This window comes from Anabas testudineus, chromosome 1 (assembly GCF_900324465.2).
Source record: "Anabas testudineus chromosome 1, fAnaTes1.2, whole genome shotgun sequence".
NCBI classification, from domain to species: Eukaryota; Metazoa; Chordata; class Actinopteri; order Anabantiformes; family Anabantidae; genus Anabas; species Anabas testudineus.
Window position 1 is genome coordinate 9,477,398 of NC_046610.1, and position 22,725 is coordinate 9,500,122.

The 22,725-nt window shown below is 38.7% G+C and overlaps 3 protein-coding genes across 4 annotated transcripts; 2 read left to right on the forward strand and 1 right to left on the reverse strand.

The window, feature by feature from the left end:
- Positions 1 to 1,036: 1,036 nt before the first annotated feature.
- On the forward strand, positions 1,037 to 3,970 carry ucp1 (uncoupling protein 1). Of its 2 annotated transcripts, none has more exons than XM_026358787.1 (7): positions 1,037 to 1,174; positions 1,331 to 1,467; positions 1,783 to 1,981; positions 2,495 to 2,692; positions 2,814 to 2,915; positions 3,227 to 3,407; positions 3,523 to 3,970. In XM_026358787.1, exons 2-7 carry the CDS (start codon positions 1,342 to 1,344, stop codon positions 3,635 to 3,637), a joined length of 921 nt encoding a protein of 306 aa, XP_026214572.1. In that variant the 5' UTR covers positions 1,037 to 1,174; positions 1,331 to 1,341; the 3' UTR covers positions 3,638 to 3,970. The 2 variants fall into 2 exon arrangements, with proteins under 2 accessions (XP_026214572.1, XP_026214573.1); XM_026358788.1 differs by having other exon boundaries at positions 1,055 to 1,174; positions 1,334 to 1,467.
- An 84-nt stretch (positions 3,971 to 4,054) lies between these two features.
- On the reverse strand, positions 4,055 to 11,273 carry elmod2 (ELMO/CED-12 domain containing 2). The gene is made up of 9 exons (XM_026360863.1): positions 11,188 to 11,273; positions 9,990 to 10,137; positions 9,878 to 9,906; positions 8,458 to 8,555; positions 8,202 to 8,331; positions 6,917 to 7,050; positions 5,402 to 5,470; positions 5,106 to 5,239; positions 4,055 to 4,977 (listed from the first exon to the last, which is right to left on the reverse strand). Exons 2-9 carry the CDS (start codon positions 10,132 to 10,134, stop codon positions 4,820 to 4,822), a joined length of 897 nt encoding a protein of 298 aa, XP_026216648.1. The 5' UTR covers positions 10,135 to 10,137; positions 11,188 to 11,273; the 3' UTR covers positions 4,055 to 4,819.
- Positions 11,274 to 14,195: 2,922 nt separating this feature from the next.
- On the forward strand, positions 14,196 to 19,105 carry gprin3 (GPRIN family member 3). The gene is made up of 2 exons (XM_026359005.1): positions 14,196 to 14,261; positions 16,278 to 19,105. Exon 2 carries the CDS (start codon positions 16,363 to 16,365, stop codon positions 18,505 to 18,507), a length of 2,145 nt encoding a protein of 714 aa, XP_026214790.1. The 5' UTR covers positions 14,196 to 14,261; positions 16,278 to 16,362; the 3' UTR covers positions 18,508 to 19,105.
- The last annotated feature ends 3,620 nt before the right edge of the window (positions 19,106 to 22,725 follow it).

A 22,725-nucleotide genomic window follows, 5' to 3' on the forward strand; every position in this document is an offset into this window, starting at 1 on the left:
TCACATTGCAATTCAACAGCACAATAAACTACAGCCATCAACATGTCTCTAAAACAACAACAACTAGAACTGAGCATTAAAATCTTCTGAAGGTAATATTTCCAGCAGATCTGTTGCACTGTTGCATTCCTATAATTGTGCTTGTGCAGTATAAGAATCTACTGTACATAGGTTAGATTTAGGGCAAGGTATTATGAAATACGCAGAACCACTGCCAAACTGCTGAGTGGCCGAACACGGTGTGATTCAAAACTCTTATCTGCTCCACAGTGAACTTCAGTCACTAGCTCAGGTCACAACTCTCTCACCTCCTCCTTCCCTCACAGCTTTTTTTCTTAAAATCCAGGCCTACATTCACAACAAATGTGTGACCGGGACTAGTAATTAGAAATCATAAATGTACGTAGGCATGACATTCAACTAATAAAAGGAAATGGGCACATACTGCTTTATACAACACCTCTATAAAGATGCAAGGTTTCACTACAAAGCCTCTTAAACAGACTGTCATTTAGCCAATCAGCTCAAACACTTTCCCCATCATTTACACATTGTTCTATCATTGGCTCAGAGCAAAGACAAGCGTCCAATGAACCCATCTGATACGCTTTATTATGACTGTTGTTAAGCACCGACAGTTGGTCTGATGAAGTAAATTATTACTTAATATTAAGTTGGTGACACTGAACAGAAGGAAAATCTGCTGATATTTTTAAATTGGCTTGTGCTGAATGCAAATGTCTGCGTGCATATAGTGCAGATTGATTTAAAAAGGCAAGAAAATAACATTTAGAAATATTAATGATAGTTTATAGGTACATTTGGAAAACTGGAACTCTTGGTGAGTAAGAAAATATGAGGATAAAGTCATGGAACGGGGAAGTAAAATAGTTGTTTTTCTCCAAAGTGTCTGCACTCTGGGGTAAATTGAACATTGACTGTCTGACAGTCAGTGGACTTTGATTTGGACTCTGGGTGTAGAGGAGTATACAGTAACGCCTCTCTGTGGATGTCATAAAAAAGCCAGCCAGAAAATATATAAATACAGAGCAAAAGATGCTTCGGTCCTTTCTGTGGAGTGGAACTCTTTATGGATTAAAATCTGGCCTATCAAATTTTACCCGGTCATAAACAACCAGGGATCAAAAGGAACCTTCAATTCTAGACAAACAATGTAAGTGTGAATTATATTTTTATCGTGAATCTACACTCTGATTGTTGACATTTTAATATATGGTTAGCATGTGACATTGATGTATAAATGGTTGTTCTCTCTCCCGACTCTCACACTTGTGTGTCTCTGTGTGTTTGTGAATACCTGTAATTCCAGTAGTGGAAAACATGGTGGGACTTAAACCATCAGATGTTCCCCCTCCACTGGGAGTGAAGATGGCGAGTGCTGGAGCAGCAGCCTGTATAGCAGACATCGTCACATTTCCTCTGGACACAGCCAAAGTCAGACTACAGGTCTGTTCAATAATCTGAAAAAGAAAGAAAAATAATTAATTCAAATATCTCTTATCACCAGACATACTGTCTTCACAGTACATAAAGCATATGTGGTAAAAATATTTAGCTCAGTTTTTCTGTAAACTACTTAATACTCAGCATGATTTTGGCAGCTATAGACAAGTCAGCCTGACTGTCCACTTTGTCCACTTCAATACCCCTAAATCAATACCACTCACATGAGTAGCTACATATGAGGCTATTTAGTCTATTGGTTTTCTGCTTTTGTACTGTAAAGCTTGTTTTTGCATTGAGTGCATTCTGTGACCACAGATTCAAGGAGAGAAGAAGTCAGTGGCAGGCATCCGATACAGAGGCGTGTTTGGGACAATCAGCACCATGATCCGAACAGAAGGACCTAAGTCCTTGTACAACGGTCTGGTGGCTGGTCTGCAGAGACAAGTGTGCTTCGCTTCCGTCAGAATCGGCCTCTATGACAATGTCAAAAACTTTTACACTGGTGGAAAAGACAGTAAGTGATGACAGAACTTTAAAGCACATTGGAGGTTTTTAGTGTTCAGTTTCTAAATAAATAATATCACTGGTAGTTTATTAATCATTATCACTGGTACTAAATTTAAAATATTACAAAAAACATGCTTTGATATATAATGCATCTTAGGCCAATTTTATATGTACAGCCCAAAATTAGAAGCCCTTGTTGCAACTGCTTTTACAACTAATAGAATCTATATGATGAATGTCAATGGTGGCTCCATCCTCCAGAAGAGACAGATGTACAACAGCAGCTGCATAAATAATATAGACAAAAGTTACAGTAGCAGAATTTCAATAAAATTAATATACTAACTAAATACAGTACACAACACTGTAATATTAAGTAAATAAACAATTTTCAAATATTATAATGTGGTGGACTAAAAGATGCCACAATTCCTCTTGAATTGAAATGCTAATGTATATGAGTAAATGCTACTTACAGTAGTTACAGTCTTTCAACTGGTTTTTAATCTATCTTCTCCAGATCCTGGTGTACTTATTCGTATCCTAGCTGGCTGCACTACAGGTGCTATGGCAGTGTCTTTTGCACAACCCACTGATGTGGTCAAGGTTCGATTCCAAGCACAGATGAACCTGGATGGTGTTTCTCGTCGCTACAGCGGTACCATGCAGGCTTACAGGCACATCTTCCAGAATGAGGGCTTACGTGGACTCTGGAAAGGTATCATAAAAAAAAAAAAAAAAAAGCTTCAAAATCAAAATGCTGCGCTGTGAAAATAAGACCTAGAACTGCTTGTAACCCATTAGTAAAAGTATCTGTTATTATTTTCTGGATTCTTTAGGCACGCTACCCAACATCACAAGAAATGCACTCGTCAACTGCACAGAGCTGGTCACCTATGACCTGATCAAGGAGGCCATCCTCAGACATAAGCTGATGTCAGGTGAGAGTGCTCATTGATGTTTGCTGACGTACGCGCACACACACGGGTGAAATGCCATCCCAGAGCCACAGCTGATTGGGCAGATCTCCACACACCCTCTCACCCCTTCAACTCCTCCACAGCTGATAACAGCACACATGCTTCTACAGGACACGGGGCTTTTCCCCTTCAGTGTGCTGTAAATACATTTAGACATTTACCTCTATCATTTATATTGCCCCATTCACTAGATTACCCAATCGAAATGTCGACAAGGATCATTTACAGAGTGCATCTACCTTGTTCACAATCTTTTCCAACTCTCTCCACAGACAACCTGCCGTGCCACTTTGTGTCAGCGTTTGGTGCAGGCTTTGTCACCACAGTCATTGCCTCCCCAGTGGATGTGGTAAAAACTAGGTACATGAACTCACCACCGGGCCAGTACAAGAGTGCTATCAACTGTGCCTGGACTATGTTGACCAAAGAGGGGCCAACGGCTTTCTACAAGGGGTAAGCTCTTTCAATTTTCATTATTCATTTCTGAATATCTGTACTTGGCGTCAATTAGTTTCAAAATATACAAGAAATGCACTACAAACGTTTGACATCTTTTGTTTTTTGGTAGATTTGTGCCCTCATTTCTGAGGTTGGGATCGTGGAATGTTGTTATGTTCGTCTCATTTGAGCAAATCAAGAGGGCCATGATGGTCACCAAGAAGAGGATAGAGGTCACAAATTGAGATTCCTGTTTCAGACATCACCCTACTGGAACATCAGTGGGGACATAATTCTACAATTCTCTTGTCCTATGGAGACAAAGAAGACAATCCTTTGTTGAAAAAGGAGTATTGGACAATCTACCCTGTTGAACCTGTGCATAAAAAGGCACAGTTCTCCCTTTATATTTATAATCCGTCTTAATGAGCCCTTTCCAAATATTGGAATATTGGTTGTTATAACCTCCTTTGGGAAGTTCAGTTTGCACTTTAACAAATGTCAATCGAAATGTGCCAGTTATGCATTTCAGGCAGCGCACCCCAGTGTTGCCTTAATAAAATGCAAAACATGTTGATGCCGTTCTTGTTTGCTTGCTTGCTTTACACACAATCTGTCGGGTTCTTTCCTTTGCCCTTTGACACATACACGTGAAACATATGTCAAAACATCAAAATGTTTATTTATTAACTCAGCAAGGAGTGTTAATCATTACATAACTTGCTTGAAAGCAAATCGCAGCATAAAAATAACGCAATGAAAATGTAATCAGTATTGAGTCACAATTTAAAAAATGAAAAGGGAGGAAAACAACCATTTCGAGGTCCACATCACCAACTGTACACTACATAATACAGATGGCACTAGTGGTGTCAGTGGGGGCATGTAAGGTCATGCACAACTCTTAACGTTAAGTTCACAATGAAATTCATTCCTTACATTACATTTTAGTTACCAGATATAAATAACATTCCTGAGCAGGAAAATTGTGAGAACAAATACGAACAAGAGCATTTGTCAATAACTGTCTTTTAACTACAGTCCTTTAGTTTGGATGCTTGCTTACAGAAAGTGCTTAAAGCTTCATATAACACAGTCCGATCATAGTCACTGTAGCATCTCTCAGTTCCTCTTTATGAAGGATAATAAAAATCACTGGAATGGTCATTTCTGAGGTATAGGATGTTACATTTGTGCTCTATTCAAAAGCCCTCGACGTTTTATACAAGGTCAACTGAGAATGACACCACAAAATCAAAAACAAGAGGATTTATTAGTTCAGTTTTTGAGGAATGTGAGTGACTGACAAGCTTCAGTCTGTTTTTAGGTTTTTAATGTGCACCATTGCTTTTGCTTCTCGCCTTTTTCTACCTAATCACACATCAGATGCTACGGAGAAGTCTGAAGGACATGTTACTCCTTCACAACTATTTATCCATGTTGGTTTTTAGAACGAGGGACACAGCAGGGTCTTGTAGATGTGTCTTGACTATGTTATGGAATTTTTCCCTGTACTGATTGAAATGCATGATGCTTTCTGGTTCTTCTTCCACCCAGAATTTATCAAATTCATATGCCAGGTAACCTGTAAGAAAAGAAATGTGTATTTAAGAAACCCTACAAAATCCACCATCTATTGGAAAATGATTTGTATTTGTCTGGCAGATATAAATAATCAGAGATGCTGAAGAACAAGATAATGATGTTACTCACAGTATAGTTGATGAAAGTGCCGGAGCTCAGGTGTGCCCAATACTGTGTTGTAGAAATGAGGTTTCAAAGCGCCACTCTTCATGAGGCTGTAGGCCATCTCGGTCAAGTTGATCCCAACTATGGCATATGAATACCTAAAATATGTAGAATTAAAATAAACATAAAGTACCAGCAAAAAGTGACAATATACAGTGTACATATGAACGTGTGAAGAGCCACATTAACATTTCTTTTCTGATATTATATGAACCAAACTTAATAAAATTCAAAGAGAAATAGACATGAATTCCTCTTACCCTAGTTTAGGATGATTTGCGTGAGACAACACCTGACGAGCCTCCTTTGTGTAGTTTTCACTGAAAAAACTGTACCAGAGCAAAAATTGATTAATAAGTAAACTTTCAGTTGAAAATGGGGAAAATATTTCGCAAGTAGTAGCATTAGAAAGAAGTGAGCTTACAAACCTCTGTAGCCTGCCCCTCATCTCTGCTTACAGCGAGAGGGTCAAGGCTACATTAAACACTACATAACACACACTGAGATCCAGCCAAAACAAACGTCAGCGACGGTGCATTGTGGGAAACGCAGGTGACAGGTTTTGACAAAGAAGGACAATGTCTTGAATAAAAAAATAAATAAAAAAAAACCTATTTCCTGTTTCTGTTGCTTCAATTTGATCATTTTCTGTTTGAAACTGCCCATCGTGAGTCCACCAATATTTAATAGTAAAATGATAAAGTGGTGAAAACTACAACGTGGTACCGTTTTCTATTGTGAATGTTGTTGAAAGTTATTTTTGTGATTTTTAAGTACAGATTTTGTAGACTACAGTATATACATTAATGTTTCTAATCTATGGATCTTTTTAATGGTTTTGATAGAATCGACTGTTAAATATCAGTTATCAGTTCATCGCCACACAAGACTAATACACTGCCCATCCAAAAAAAACTTTAATATTTCATTGAAGCACCTTTAGCTTTGATTACAGCACACATTTACCATGGCATCATTTAAATAAGCTTCTGCAATGTTGCATTCATTTTTTGACAAGATTTTGTATTGATGATGGGAGAGTCAGACTTAACAAAGTCTTCACCAGGTCTGGACTCTGTGGTGGGCAATCTATGTGTGAAAATAATGTGTCATTCTCCCTGAACCACTCTGTCACAATATAAGTCAGATCAATCCTGGCATTGTCGTTTTGGAATATGATTGATGGAATAACCTGTTCATTCAGTATATTCAGGTCGTCAGCTGACCTCATTCTTTGGACACATAACGTTGCTGAACCTAAACCTGACCAACTGCAGCCACCCCAGATCATAGCACTGCCCCCTCAGGCTAGGTAGGTACTAGGCATGATGGGTGCATCACTTCACCCGCCTCTCTTCTTACCCTGATGCACCCATCACTCTGGAACAGGGTAAATCTGGACTCAACAGACCATATGACCTTCTTCTACTGAACAGTTCTTAACCCAGTTTTAGTAGTTTCATCAATCTCCTTAGATGTTTTCTTTGTTTGATGCCAATAATTTGACCTTTTTGAAGCAGATTAACATCTTTTCCACGATGTGATGATTGGATGCGTCTTCCAACATGGTTCTTGATGAAATGAGAAGCTACTTACTGCATCAGTTAGGGTTAAATAACTTGTTGCCAGCAGAAACATAATCATCCACGCAGTAATTATGTTAAGTAGTTAAGTTAAATCCAGGTGGTGAATTTTTTTTGGACAGGCAATGTATAAACTCTATATATACAAATTTTTATTTTACTTCATTTCATAATTTTTTGTTGAGAACTCACACAAGGTTGATTAGGCCCAGCATGCCCATTCCTCTGAAATCAGTCTTGGGATCATCTCCTTGGAATCCAATATCTCCCCACTGTTTGGTTATCCTTGATTCCAGTGTGACTGTTGGCATCAACAGGTCCCACAGCTGTGAGTACAATTACAGTGTTATGTTTTAATAGTACCACAGTACAGCCAAATATTTGTGTGAACATTTCAGATTCATAAACATAATTCTTTCAATAGTGTAATTTTAGTCATGGTATTGTATTTAAAGTTTTAAATTCTTTCATGTAGGTGCAAATAGCTAAAACATACAGGCTGTAGTTTGCACTGCTGTTGAAGTGTACTGCATGACACAGAGGTTTCTTGCTTTACAGTACAGAGCCTCACTGATATAAATCTAATACAAAATAATACAGTAGAGAAGTCTGTCAGTATAAAAACATCAACAAACCGAACCTAACACTGTATGAAAAGTAGTATTTCCATCTGTAAGCAGTAGTAAGCAACTCCAGAAAGATTATAACCATACATCTACAGTAACAACCTGTTTCTGGGGGTAGGTATAGTTATATGAGTTCCAAAGCTGCAGTGGCAATGCTTTAAGTTCTAAGTCATTAACTCTTTGATGCTAACCTGGGGGTATTAGAATGAAAAAACTGCAATGTAAGTCACTCCCAGGCAGTTTCAGAGTCGTTAACACTTTGTTTTTAGGTGGTCAACACATGAACCTCAGGTTGAACATCAACCCACGTAACACACTGGATAACTGATTGATTACTCACACTAACTGTTTAGCTCCTGTACTAATGAGTACAGCTAACCTTTCTATTGTCTTGATTAAATCCACAGTGGATGTGATTCAAACAAAAGCGTTTCTGGTATGTTGAAGGTGAGTCACCATCCATTCACGATGGAGCTAATTCATGACACAATCTACAAATAGTACACAGATAATTTTCTATGTTTATATGTTCTTTTCTTGCAAGGTTCCAGTTAACCTCACCCTGTATTTGATTGGATAAGCCTTATGGTCGTGAGACAGTAGAATATAAACACATTCACTCTCTACATCTTAGATGGAAACACATAAAACTCCAAACTCTAGAAGACTGTAATATCCTTGTAGCGACTGCTACAATGGACTTTCTCATATGTGGTATTTTGAGCCTAAAAAACTATATTTCTAAATGAAATTTGGGACAGAAAATTCAAAAGAGCTAGATTAGATGTTGCATAGGACCTGCTGTTAAGGTTTAAGATCTAATATATGGACCCAGAAACAGGAGCACTAACCTTCAACAGCATTGCCTCATGCTCAGGGTTCTCCGAGTTGAAGACTTCCTTTCTCATGTCTTCCACAGATATAAAAAGACTGCTGTATCCTGTTATCTGTAACAGGCAAATGTGCAGGTTCTCCTTAAACCTAGAAAAGCAATGACATTAAAGTAATAATTGGTCACTGAAACTAAACGTAACTGAACATGATGAAAAGGAAATAAATAAAGGTGAAAAAACAATTAAAATAGAAGTAGATAAGAAGTAAGCTTACTGGGGATTTTTCTGTGGTTTGATATCCTTCTCCCTCATAATTTGATCCACACATTGTTCCAAGTTATCTTTTCTAGTTTCCAGTGCTTCTCTTAAAACCTACAAAGGAAGAAATTGAAGCAGGGTGAGGAGATAATACTACAGTGTGCCATTAATCCCAATGAAAAATAACAACCTCACAAAAGGATGACCAAGCACTTCTCCTTCAACAATGAAACAGACTGTTGATTGGAAAATGCTTATGCAGCTATAATCATAAACGACAAGAACAGTCCATTCATCAAAGCTTGGCGAGTGTAGTAAATGATAAAGGTTGATTAAACTTATTGGACTTGTCACATATAACAAGATAAAGAAGAGGTAGTGTAAGAATGAGTAGCCTCTAGGTGTGAGCCAAATCAATTAATGTTGATTGATCACAAAATTGAAACAGCTCAGCAGTAGAGGGAAGTTTCTATACATATTTCCAATTACGCAGTATTTCAATATTTTACACTATAATTTAAATTGAAGCAGTTAACAACTAAATACCCAAATAAATTGGTTTTTAGCTAAAAAAAATGGGTTTTGAGGCAAAAGGCTTGAGGCCTTTATCAGTGTGCTCGCATAGTTTAAACTATTGTGCACATCAAGAAAAAAGACTGCATTACCGTAATATATTATTATAATATAATATATATTATTTACGCTGAATATAATTGTGTTGCATGCATTTATGGTTATTATAGCCACTGTTTGACCACTGCTGTACTCTATATTTTATATTTGACAAGTGGAGTCAACTTTTAACCATTAAACATCAGCTGAAGACACACTGTGTCAAGTTTTGTGACATTCCTTGATTACCTGCCCAATATTAATTTGCCTTGAGAAACACCAGTTGAGGTTGAAATGTTGATCATATCAAGAACTTAATCTTATACGTAATGTGCTTGATGCAACATTTAAATGACATTTCTTTTGTAATGGCATGGATTAAAGAAAATAAGGCAAACAAGTGCACTAGTTGAAAACAAAGTGTTATAGGTTGCGAAATGGCTGTTGACAAGAAATCGTGGGTTTTGTTTTTTCGGCACATTGCCTTTATTTAATAATGCCGATAATGGAGAGGCAGACAGGAAACATGGGACTAGAGGTGGGCTATCACATGCAGATAAAGCCCCCAGCTGGATGCAAACCAGGAGAGCTGTTTGGCTACCAAGGCGCTCTGACAAATGATCATGTTTTGATATTTCATCATCTGTTTAAGCAAACCTGAAGATAAAATAGTTTAAATATTTTGAAAGCTATTTTTAAACCTGCTGATGCCGATCATGGAATTTGCCATCTAAATGAGTCATCTAACTGATAAGAAACAAAACTATCCCTTCAACCTATTATCTCTAAAAAACAGGGAGTTAGATATTGTAATGTTTTCTTACCTTGTTCTTAGATGACTGGAGAGAATATTCTACAATAAAACACAAGAGACAGATTAATATAATAGGAAAAATGTATACTAAAGTACATGTGATTCAGTTTAATTGTATTCACCTGCTTTTGTTGTCCTTGTAGCCCCAGGCTTGTATCCAGAGCAAATTCTTTGCAGCTCACAAGTCCCTGTTGCGTGTCTGATGAGCCACTTGAGCCAGTATCTCAGGAAGGATGTGTAGACATATTGCCAGATATATCCCAACATTTTCTACAACATAAAAAAAGGCATCTTAAAAGAAGTAAGCAAAAATCGGAAACTGCAAAGAAATATGCAGTATGCTTTTTTAATATTTTGCTGATAAGATACTTTTTAAAATGGGTGCTTAAATTAAATCTGGATGATCATGGATGATGGATGGTCCTGCAGCAGGAAGTGCAAGAAATGTCCTACCCAAGTATGGATGACAATGATATCTGTCATTTAATTTGAAATTCTGAAAAGACCACTCAAACAAACAAATAAATAATAATAATAATCTCTCTGGGTCTGCTCATATTTAAACTGTATAGGTTTAATCGCGTACAGAGCTCAGGAAGAATAACAATCGCAATGAAACTACCTGTTCAAGGATTAAATCGATAAAAAAAAAATACAACAACCTTTATACTCACGTACAGTACATTACTGGTACCAGTAAACTGTATTGATGTTCGGTACTTGAATAAATATACTTTATATTATATTTCCAGCCCTGTCTAAAAATACTCACCATTAAGAATAGTATTCAAACACTAACGTTACTGTTAATGACTAAAGCAATTGAATATATGAAAAGATGAGCCTTTCTCAGATCACCGTTGAAACACTAACGTAAACATAACTGTAATAATATATAAAATACAAGAACATGATAATGTGAACACCACTGGGACTAAGCTAACTAGCGAAGGTTCAACCAAAACAAGAGCATTGTTCTAGTTAGCACTGACGCTAATGCTAACTTAAGGAAAACGCGACTACTCAAATAAAAGAGACTTGGTGAGTTTAATGTCGCGTTATCAAGCATTTTGCTCAAGGGATATAAATATAAAACCACGAACAGCTGCTTACCCTGACTGTAATAAATAAGTGAAGCTAACAAGCGTCAAACCCCCAGATAATAGTTAACGCTAACTGGTTCACACAACAGGTTGTCATTGTTAGCTAGCAGCATTACGACAACTTAGATCAGGTTGTGTTGAACACATTAATGTGCCTGATGGTATTTCGCAAAAAGCTGAGGTTAATCTAACTTTGCTACCACATAAACAGTATTACCAGACACAGATATGTCCAAACTTGTCTTCACTTTCTAGCTACCAGCCGTGTGGTAAGGTTAGCAACAGTAGATCTGAGGCGTTCAAGTACAGCAGGACCAGGACCAATACTAAGAGCCTAAATGATTGCGCTTTGGAATAAGACATGACATCTATACTTATGTTTCATAACCACATGTAGATTATCGCAAAGTATCTTTAAGATTAAATGTTTTTTTTTATTTTCTGCTAAAAACGTCTCAGTAAAAGCTGGGTTGAATTAATCGTAAACGGTGAAATGCCCTGACGTCTTTGAACACAGCACACGCCAACGTGACGGTCGATGCTGCAGCGTCATCAGCTGCTGTCTGCAGCCGTCCACACAGCAAAGACCCGGTCCAGACTAAAACCGAGTCCTTCTTCAAAAGCGGCTCAAAAGATAGGTTCACTAATAGTCACCTGCTTATATGAACTCTCCCTTCTTACACTAATTATTCCTTTTGCTCATGCAGTTTTGTGCTTGACCGTGATCACAAGTCTAAGTCTGGTGTCAGCTTCTGCAGCTGAACCCAGACTTGCTTTTCCCAGATTAACCACAAGATGATGCCAGATTCTAAAGTTTATCAGTCTATTTTAAAAACCGGATCAACGACTGTCTATTGTGTTACTCGAGTGTTGCATCGGGTCTCCATTACTGCACAGGTAAATGTCAAAGTCGTGCACTCTCTGTGTCATAACATCAAGCCACAGTTTAAGCAGTATCAACAGATCACCCATCTGTATTGTTAAGTGATGTTTATTCTCTGCAACTTGTCATTTTTTCCAGTATGGCTACCGACCCTCACCCTGGAGCATAAATGTGGGATGTCATTAAAGCCTGCAGCCTACCATGAATTGCTGCAATTGACTGTAATTAAGTTATGGCTCACTGTACCTTGCCACCTTATCAGTCGCTGTGGTCTTTTCGAGGAGGTATATACCATAAAGTCATGGTATTGAAAGAAGAGAAGAGATCATAAACTTCTACTCAAAGTTGAAAAGGCTGTGATGAATATGATTCTGTTTAAATAATAATAATAATAATAATAATGACAATAATGAAGTGATTTAATTTAGTTTTGAATATAATTTAGATAATAAGCATCCTAATAAAAAACATGTTCTATTTATTACTACATTTCCATAATCATTGGCAAATTATAGTTTGCAACTAAACCAGGGACAGCATCAGTGTCACAATACAGAGAAGGTGAGATATGCCATGAGACGTGGAGGGGACAGCAATGACACTAAATGAGATGCTGATTTATTCTCATTTGCTCCTTCGTTGCAGGGATGGTCAGCCAACCTTTAAATAAAATAAAAGTGAATATTAAAACAATGAAAATGGTTCCAATCTTTATTCAAATTGAACTGTATTCACGGTTTTGAATATAGAATCAATCTTTAAAAAATTTTGGAAAAAGTTTTTCATTATTAAAGCACAAAAGGATTAACATAGAAGATTGTGTGGTTGTTCTTCCAACAGGACTTTAAATAATAGAAATCCAAAGACCAAACCACCAAGTCCTCTAAACCTCCACAAGACTCCATCTCGTCAGTTCCTGACAAAATGCTTCGGAGTGCTGCAAAAATGATTTTCTGATCTGTCATAGTCCTTGTCAGGGTTAAGTTAGACTTAGGTGCAAGAATTAGGTGGGTTAAGGCTAAGGCCTAAGGCTATGACTGATGAAATTCAATGTATATATATATATATATATATATATATATATATATAAAAAGAATGAGTGCATCTAAAAATGAACAAATATGTTGCATCTATTTTTTACTGGTAGCTTTTATTTGTTTTATTTTCTACCTTAATACTTTTCTTCACTGCCAAATCCTTTTTTTAATGTTTCAATGTCAGTGTTTAATTTTTTTCATATGAGGTTTTGTTTTTTAAAGCCATTTATTTATTTTTAATGGCATAATATAAAATCACTGTACTGGTCCATATGATTGTGGCAGATTATCAGTATTTCATGAGTAAAATAAGTATTAGAGGAAAGTCGGAAATAAAAACTTGTGCAAAATACTGTACTACACAATTTTGTTAATATAATAGTTTTGCATTTTTGAGTATAAGTATCAGTGAAGTATCTGTTGAGACACAAATAGATTACATTAGTCATTGCAGTGTTTATGTTTAAACAACAATATACACCAATATTTTGGTGTATGTTATTAAGTATATATTATTGAGTCATGTCTGCATGTCTCACAAATGAAAGTCAACTGAAGTGAAATAGCTGCATCTTTGGTGGAGGTGGGTACTTTATGACACAAATCTTAGTCTGATGTAAATTTCCTGATTATAAAACTAATTTATTCAGCAGACATCTGACGAAAATTCATATTCAAAATAAATGTTCATATGTGATTCTATCTGAAAACAGCTCATACCCAGATCTACTGTGCATCCCTCTAAAAAGACACAGCACTCGGTCCAAATGCAGCTGTCTGGCCATGAACCTATTTGTGAATGATACAAAATGGCACAGCAGCATAAATTATTTATCTGCTGTGAATATTGCAGTGTGGTGCAGACAGATGTTAGTGCTGGGGTTTAAGCGTAATCAATATCAAGTGCGAGCGACCCTCCAGTGACTACCTGCGGCTGGTGAGGCACTGTCTCCATTCTGGTCCTCGCCCCCCATTCATCCATTCATCTGGTTTACTCTGCTGCACCACGTTGCCTGAGCTGCCTGGACCGGTTCAGTCTGGGATAGCGCACATTATAAGACAGGTCCATTTTGTGAAAGGTTCACTTTTTTCTGAGCATGAGGCGCCCTTGATAAACACATCACAGGTGAAATTCAGCGCTCGGACAGCGGTGAGTCATTGCGCACAGTCAATCAGGGGCGCTTGAATTTTGCGCTTTGCTTCGCTGTGGAGGATCGATACCTTCAAGACCCATATTGTGGTGGAAGGCGTGGCTTGGTGTCACCGACATAGCGTTGATTTTCCATATTCATTTCTAGGGTTTAGCCTCATCTCGGTAACACGGACGCGCCAACGGCACCCCACAGTACGGGACACAAAGCGTCTCTCCAGGTAAGCCATCCTCCTCTTTCCATTAGGCTGGGATTGATTTCATGACAGATGCTGAATTCGACGTTGAATTGAAGGTCAAATAAAATCAAATATCAGCTGCGTCCGAGATATCGGGGTGGGACAGGGCTGCAAATGTGGGCTATAACACATGACTCAATTAACCCAAACATGTTGTTTGCATCACTTTAATGTTTGTTGCATAATTTCACATTCTGCACAAACTCTTCGTGTGATTTCCAAACTGCTGCAGAGAGAAGGGGGGGAAAAGCCAGGGCGTTTTAATTGTTGGATACCTAATTACAGCCATGACATGCTTTTTCAATAAATATTTGCACTTTGACAACAGACAGGCAGATGCACAGTGGGAGAGCACACACAAATAGGCTACACCTGTCCATGACCCAAACCAGTAGCCTGCTGCTCTGTTATTATTCAAGTCACCTTTAAGATGATCACAGGCAACCAAATATGTAAAGAGACTGAGCTTAATCTTTTTGATTTTAATCTATATCTGACAGAAATGACTACATGACCTGATCAGCGTAAAGTGCATTGTGTGTGTGTGTGTGTGTGTGTGTGGTACTCCCTCCATCAAAAGAACAGGCTGAGTTTAATGATAGTTTCACAGAGATCGACTGCACATTATGCAGCAGGGATTATCGTCGATAATGTCACTGGAATGGAAGTGAAATCTGTGCTCTCTGTGGGCAACGGGAGTATGAATTGGTTGTCTATGCTTCCTATTTCTATGTAGCCTATAGGCTGCTATGCATAATAAAAGCCCAGATCATCATGTAATTCATGTGTCTGATGCCAAAGCATCAGATATTTGAGACGTCTGCTGAGTGCCGGCACATTACTTGCAGAATTGGTCCAGATGCTTTTACACATTTAGGAGACAGACTGAGATGGAGTCATTCATCAGGCCTGTGATGAGGAGGTTTGTGAAACTGTAGACTTTAAACAAAGAGGATATAATATGGGGTACAATTCTATTTTTAGACATGGAATTGAATTTTATATTGCTTGGCCTAGAGTATAGACGATGAAAGACTTTATCTCCGTATTCTTAGAAAGAAATGTTTCATGTAATGACAAAGTCTTCGATTGTTTAGTTTGCCATTAAACACACCACACAATAACTCGGCTTATACAAGACCAAATATCACATGTTTTAGCCTCTCTGGGAGCAAGAATTGAAGGATTCATCAGTTAACAAATGCTTGGGTCTGCTTTATATAGTGTAACACCCATTATTCTTTGTGCGTAACACAACTTTAAATGAGAAATGGGCGATAAACTGCAAAGCAAGCACATATATTTGGCACAACACCGAATCAGATAAGACTCCACTAAATGTGAAACATTCAACAATTTTAATCATACAAATAACCCTGTAAGCATTTTTAGTCAGCATAAGGCAAAGTTTTATTTCTGTCCTGTGCTTACTTTACTTCCACATTTATAAACTGTGCTTTAGCCTGAAAAAACATCTTCCTGTTCTATAGATTTGTTATTCTGAATTAATGTTAGTCATTCAATAAATTTAAGCAATATATTAAAGTAGATTTCAAGTTTGTGGTAGAGGTTTAGTAAACATCTAAGTTTATTAAACATCCAAGTTTGACTGAGCTTTACAGAGGAACACAAACAAGAAAAGACAGTAAAAAGAAACATAGCTTAGAGTTACATTTACCCAACATTACTGTCATTTAGACATACAGCATTGTTTTTAGGATTAAACGATATAGCTAACATGATAATTGGACCTGAAATTACACATATTAATCAGTCAGTTAAGTTAACCTAACATGCGTTATTGGTGTTGTGATGCCCGGCCCTTTATTCTAACAATGATCATTTAAATGCATGATGATCACTGTTCAAAGAAACTACATGGACTGACAACTTGATCACTTGAGCGGGGACTTCTAGATTCCTTTTGTCATTTGAACGATATAAATGTAGTGAAAATCATTAAAAACAAATTGAATCTACTCTGTTTTCCTCTTTTAGGGTCTTACTCGAAGATACTGGTAGCATATTCTCTTTTCATCTTTGGATTACGACAATATTTAAAGACTGAGACTGTGAATCCGGCATGGGAACGAACCCAAAAAGGACAGTGACAGTCCAGATGGTGCCTCAGCTGGCTGTGGTTGACACGCTGAGCAATAAGGAGTCTAATGCCAACTTTACCAAGGAGCCCAACCTCAAACTGTCTCAGGTTTGTCCAAAACCCACTCTCACATCTCCTGACCACAAACAGGATAATTTGCCTCTGACGGCTTCTCCCACTAACACCAGCTCACCAACCCCAAAAACAGCTTCCAAGAGAGGTGAACCACTTAGCAGCTCTGTGCCGGACAAACCAGCTCCAGCCAATGGGAATCAGACAAAGTCTGAGCATGTGACAGGTGGAGACCAACAGATGCCAGACCTGTCACAAACAGGCCAAGGTGTGGGTGAGGCAGCAAACAACCGGAGGGATTCTAACGCTAATATGAATGTGTTAAGCCTGGCTGATGAAAAGGATATCTGTAAGGCCAGTTTGTCGTCTGCTGTTACAGCGTCAAAGGTTGACGCGCAGACCAGTGTCTGCAGAATAAAAACACCAAATGCAGCAGAGGAGGAGTGTGCAAAGCCAGCATCCTCACCCAGACCTGCAGCAATGGAGGACAGCAGTAAACATGTTTCTCCAAATAATAATAGCGTTAATGCCTGTGAATCAAGGCAAACAGCATCTGTACCACAACAGGATAACAAAAGCAGTCTGTCAGCTCTTGAAAACAAGGGCACTGCTGTACCACAGAAATCTAAGGAGCCTAATCATATAAAAGGTTCACAACAAAGTCTGCAGGAGACTCCAAAACTCAAACAATGTATAGAAACTACATCTGCACTTAGCTCTACTACAACTCCATCTAAGAGCAAAGAAGAGCCGAAGTCTGCAGATAAGAATTCAGTTTCAACACTTCCAGAAAAGGATTTGCTACCAGCAACAAAACCACTGGTCTCCTCAGATAAATATCAGCCAGTGTCTACAGTGAAGGACTCCTCCACTCTGCCCCAGGCTAAACAAAACATGCCGGCATGTGCGCAGGTGGCCGAGGAAGCCAGCCAGACTGACACAGCTGTCACTAAAGTGCAGCCGCAGCAGTGCAAGCTCTACAAGGAGGCTTCAACCATGACCCCGTCGCTGTCATGCACCCCAGCTAAGCAGTGTCATGATATGGAGGTTCAGGCAGTGGCTAACATGTGCAGTAAGGCTGTGTCCACAAGTCCCAGCCTGCTGCCGATGGGTGTGACTCGCAGGCCAAGCGGGGGTGCAGTCCCCAGGGAGGATGTGCAGAGCTTGGCTGTAGTGTGTCAGGTGGACGGGGGTGTGGGTCTCCATCAGATAAGCACGACTTCTGTACCTGCCTCTACTGATCCAAGGTCACTCACTGTGGAGGTGGAGATGTGCCCCAACCAAAATGCAGGCTTGTTTCTTCAGTCAGAAACTTCGTCTCAGCAGCAACATGGAAAACTGGGGGCCAAACCTAAAGAAGCGGGATCAGCTCTATGCAACATCCAGCCAGTTTATCAAATCAATATTGAACACGGCAACCACAAGGAGAACGGAGAGACAGGTAATTCCCAGGATAAAAACGGAGTTCAGACATCTACAGCAAAAAAAACCACAACTGAAGCTCCGTCTCTTAAATCAGGGCCACCCCCAGAGACAGCTGGGGCTTCTGAGTCTAAATCTGCTGACAGTAAAAATGCTGCACTGTTTCAAGCTGCTGATACAACAAAGCCCAACCAGGTCCCTTCAACAGCTACAGCAGCAAACACCACATCCAAGTTAGACGTTACTAAAAAGAAACCTGAAAGTTCGGGCAAACAGAACGTAGAACCAGAGAAAAACGACAAAGACGATGACGACTCAGAGAAGCAGAAAGAAAAGAGCGTCCACGATGTGGTCTGGGACGAACAGGGGATGACTTGGGAGGTCTATGGGGCTTCTGTGGACCCAGAATCTCTTGGTTTTGCCATTCAGAGTCATTTGCAGTGCAAAATCAAAGAGCAAGAGAGGAAACTGATGGCCCAGACCTCTTTGAGGAAGTCAGTCTCAGGTGTCAGCTCACCGCAACGTGGCAGGAAGAACAAAAGGCGGCAACAGAACATTTTCAGGTCAATGCTGCAAAATGTCAGACGGCCCAACTGCTGTGTGCGTCCCCCTCCTTCCTCTGTCCTTGAGTAGCACAGCACAGAGGTGGCCAATGTCAGACTTTTGCTAGAGGTCAAAATGTTTGTCCTCCTCTCGTCATGGTTGCAATGCCAAGTGAGACATTAACGGGGGGGGCGACAATCCCCGTCAGTAAGTAAGTATACTGGAATGTTGTAGCATAAAGAGTCGAGCTATTTGTGATGTTTGTGATCAAAGAAGAAGGTAGAAAATAGAAATATAAAAATGAACAAATCAAGATGTATTTTCTAGAAATAGAAATTATAAGAAGAGAAAAAAACCTTTAGCAGTTTTTAAATAATAAATAATAGTGCAATAATAGTGAAATGCACGTATATTAGTTACAATGGCAGTTGTATGACCTAAAATGAAGTCCAGACTTCTACAGTACATGGCACTGATCATGGGGTAGACATATAACTTACCGTCAGAATAGTTGTGCAGATATACTAAACCAACATGTCATTACGTTTGGTCCACTTGGTATCTGTTTTTGGTGTTTTGGGACCTTATATTTCTATGATTGTTGTATTTTCTTTTCATGCACACTTATTTTTAGTGAGTAATTATGTTGTGGAAAAAAAGGGACTGTATGCATACATGCACTGTTTAACCCCTGTTCTTGGTTTTCTATTAAAATAACAAAAACACTAAGCTGAGCTTTACACATTCTTCTTTCCTGATGTGTGGGCAGAGACTTTAAGCAAGTGTGGTATCACTGGTCTGGTGATTTTAAAAATGAGTTGTTATTTTATACTTTATTTCTATGCATAAGGAGAATAAAAGAAGCCATGTTATTAGACAGATCAAACTAATCAATAGGTCAGGAAGAGATAGTGACTGTGGTTGTGTCTAACCCCACATGTCAGGTGAACATCAGGGGCTGTCCATGGGAGTGACGGCCGAGATTAAAGGTACAGTAGTTAATCAATGTTTAGCCTAATGAGACAGTTTCTGATGCATAACATGGCAGGAAGTCTGTTTAGAAGCAAAGGCTTCAATCCCAGCTATTTCCTTTTGATTGACAGGGAGATTAACGCCACTGCACATTAGGTTTTCAGATGGTCAGAAATATATTCTTCTTCACGGATCAAGCAGTCATGGCAAGAACGTCACAAAGAGAAAGCTGACCATTGGTTATTTGCAGCTTTTTAGTTTTAATCTCATATGCATCAAACATTTTTTTTATTATATTAACTACAATGTGCAAAGTTTAGCTGCACACAATGACGTGGTATTATAGCTAGGATTATTGTTGTATGAAGGTGTGAAACTAAAAGGGAAAAGTGTGCAAGAGCTGAATCTCAATTTAGAGGGGTAGAGAGAAAACTGACACAGACAAACCTAATAACAGGTAATATTTAGAAATACTCATTAGTTACAGGAGAAAAAGACATTTAGGGGATACCATAACTTTCTAAATAGTAGGGGAGAGACCATTAGTCATCGGTAGCTCTAGAATAAAAATACAGTTGAAGGCTCTACAGAGTTTTCCCCTTACATATGTTTTCAGTGACTGTGTTTGTTATGCTGCATTCATGAATGAGAAGTTTAAAAAACTTGAGGACACAGTTCAGGGAGTAGATAAGAAAGTAGATCATTCAATGTAAGCAAACACAAATGTAACTGATTTAGTGTTATATTGTCAGTGAACAGTATTTTTAATCCTCTTCTCTGTAATCACACAGCCATCATAAGTTGTTTAAAATGAGAACTAAAGCTCTGCAGTTCATCCCATAACCATGTCAACGTGGTGTAAAAGACCTAATCGGGCTGGAAAAATATGATGTGTCACCAAACTCTATGTAACACACAGCAGGATAGTGAGGGAGATGTCAAAGCACAATGTTAACACACTGAGAAGAGGTTTAGTTGAAGGCAAAGTCAGTGAAAGCACCTGTGAGTGAAGGCCATGCTCCAAGGTTTCAACATAAATTAATCTATAATATGATCAAACTCGAAATTCTACATTTCATTTTCTGTGGCCACTTCAGGTTCCCATACTGTACAATTCAACATAATCTCAATCCACAGCACACATTGTTCAAGATAAGAAGTGGATAATAATAATAATAATTGACTAAAACATTACATGCACAAAGGTATATTCTGTGTAAACCTCTATTTCATGGTGAGCACTTCCTGTTGGTGTGAACCTAATGTCCTGACTGGTGCAGCACTGATCTTCAGCGACTGCTGTTCTTTTTCTTAACAAGCATGTCACTTCCTGTTATTGTCAGGATGTGGTAGCAGGGGGATAAAAAGTCCTCTGTAGTCATAGTCTCTGTGCTGTGAAATGTCACAACCTGTAAAGAACAACAGAGATATTTACCATCCCACCTGCTCAGATTCGTGTAAGAACACGAACATTTCAATATCTCTGGACGTAGCACTGTCCCTCGTGGCATCTTCACACGCAGGGTCTGTTAATTAAGACGACTCCTGCAGCACAGCGTTGATTGAAAGGTGTAAAAATGACTTCACTGCTCTGTGGATACTTCCTGGGATTTATGTGCTTTTCCAGGTGGAGTCTATTTCTCCTTCACAGGTCACCTCTGTCCATTTCTGTGGGGTTGGTCACCAGCTGTAAATCTGATTCTTTCAACCCTAGTTTCAATTATCTGTGTTTTAATTTTTAATAGCCCCCTACTCACTGTGTCATTATGACTGGTTTCCATTTGGAAGCACAGATTAGATTCGACCACAGGCGGTGGGTAGCACAGAGGGAGATTTATTCCAATGGCGAAGAACCCAAGGGATTTCAAAGACCATAGTCACCAGAGGACAGCGTTCAGCTCGCTTTCAATATTCACCTCACCGGCTCCCTGTCGGTGCACTCCATGTTCTCCAAGGGTGTTTTAATGAACACATGTCCTGGGAACATAGCTGCACTTTATATTCTTATGTGAGAAACATCCAGCAGTGGAGCACACTGCTGACCCAGAGGTCTGAAGCACATATTGTGTATCCCAGAGCCATACAAAATGTTCTGAGATCAAATTTGTCCTGCGACCTTTATCAATCTCACTCTCTCCTTGTGTCTCTGCCTCTGCGGACAAACAGGCTGGAGATATTTCATATTTTTCTAATTGACAACTAAGAAACAATGCATAGTGTCATTGCTGTTCTTTTAGCTTCAGCAAGTGTGGTATCCAGCACCAAGTCTCACACCTAACACTGACAACTAACTAATTTGCAAAAGATGTTCATCAATATTTTTAGTAAAAGCATCTACCACCTTGCAAAATGTTGCTGCTGAACCTTGTTAAATATTCACAGATTACATCATGTTATAACAACAGGAACATTTTATACTGTATGTACAGCACTTGATTGCCACAGAACCAAAACCACATTATTTCCTAACCTTAACCAAAGTGCTTTTAATTCCTGAATCTGACTAATTCCTTTAGTGAATAAAAAATATTAGTATTATATTAAGTCAATGCCATTTGTAGAAGTTCTTGTTAGTGTGAGTACTGTCTCAAAAGAGCATACAAACTGTATTGACATGCTACAGTTTTCTTTTTCATTTGAGTTTAGTGGTTCTAGAAGAAATGATCGTGCAGTGTTGAAGCTCCACATCACCATTAATGCTCTATATTTCTGCTAGTGGGAGTGATGCCATAATGAATAATATGATATAACTATCTGAACATAATGTCAAAGTGTAGAGTCATTTTTAATTTTTTATTTTGTATGTTATTGCAGAAAGAACCATATTTTTATAACCCACAATCACTATATGCGTATCTTAGAAATGTGACAGCACAGCAGTGACACCCCGCTGGTGAGCAAAATAATAATCTCTCAAGTGTTACTGCTTAACAAGGAAAATCCCAGGCTGTGTCAGAAACTAAAATTAAAGACTGATAGTCCATAAGAGGAGGCAGGAGGTGTCCCCTGTTACAGCCCCAGGGCCTCCCCTGACTCACGCTGAGATGCGGAAACTAATGGTGCCGGTACTTGAGGTGAGCAGACGGCCTGCGTGTGGTTCAGTGTGTCTGTTAGATAACTGGATGTTAGTGTGGTTTAAAACATTCACTGTTTGTTGTTATGTATAAAACAATAAAACACCAAGTTCATATTCTTGAGTGGAGAAGTTGAGACACTATCCTTTCCTGTCTTAGCCCTGTTTGGGTGCCAGTGCAGCAAAACACTGATGCTTTTTTTTTTTTTTTTTTTTTTTACATTTCAAAGTGTAAACACGACCACGTGTCATTCAGTAATAGC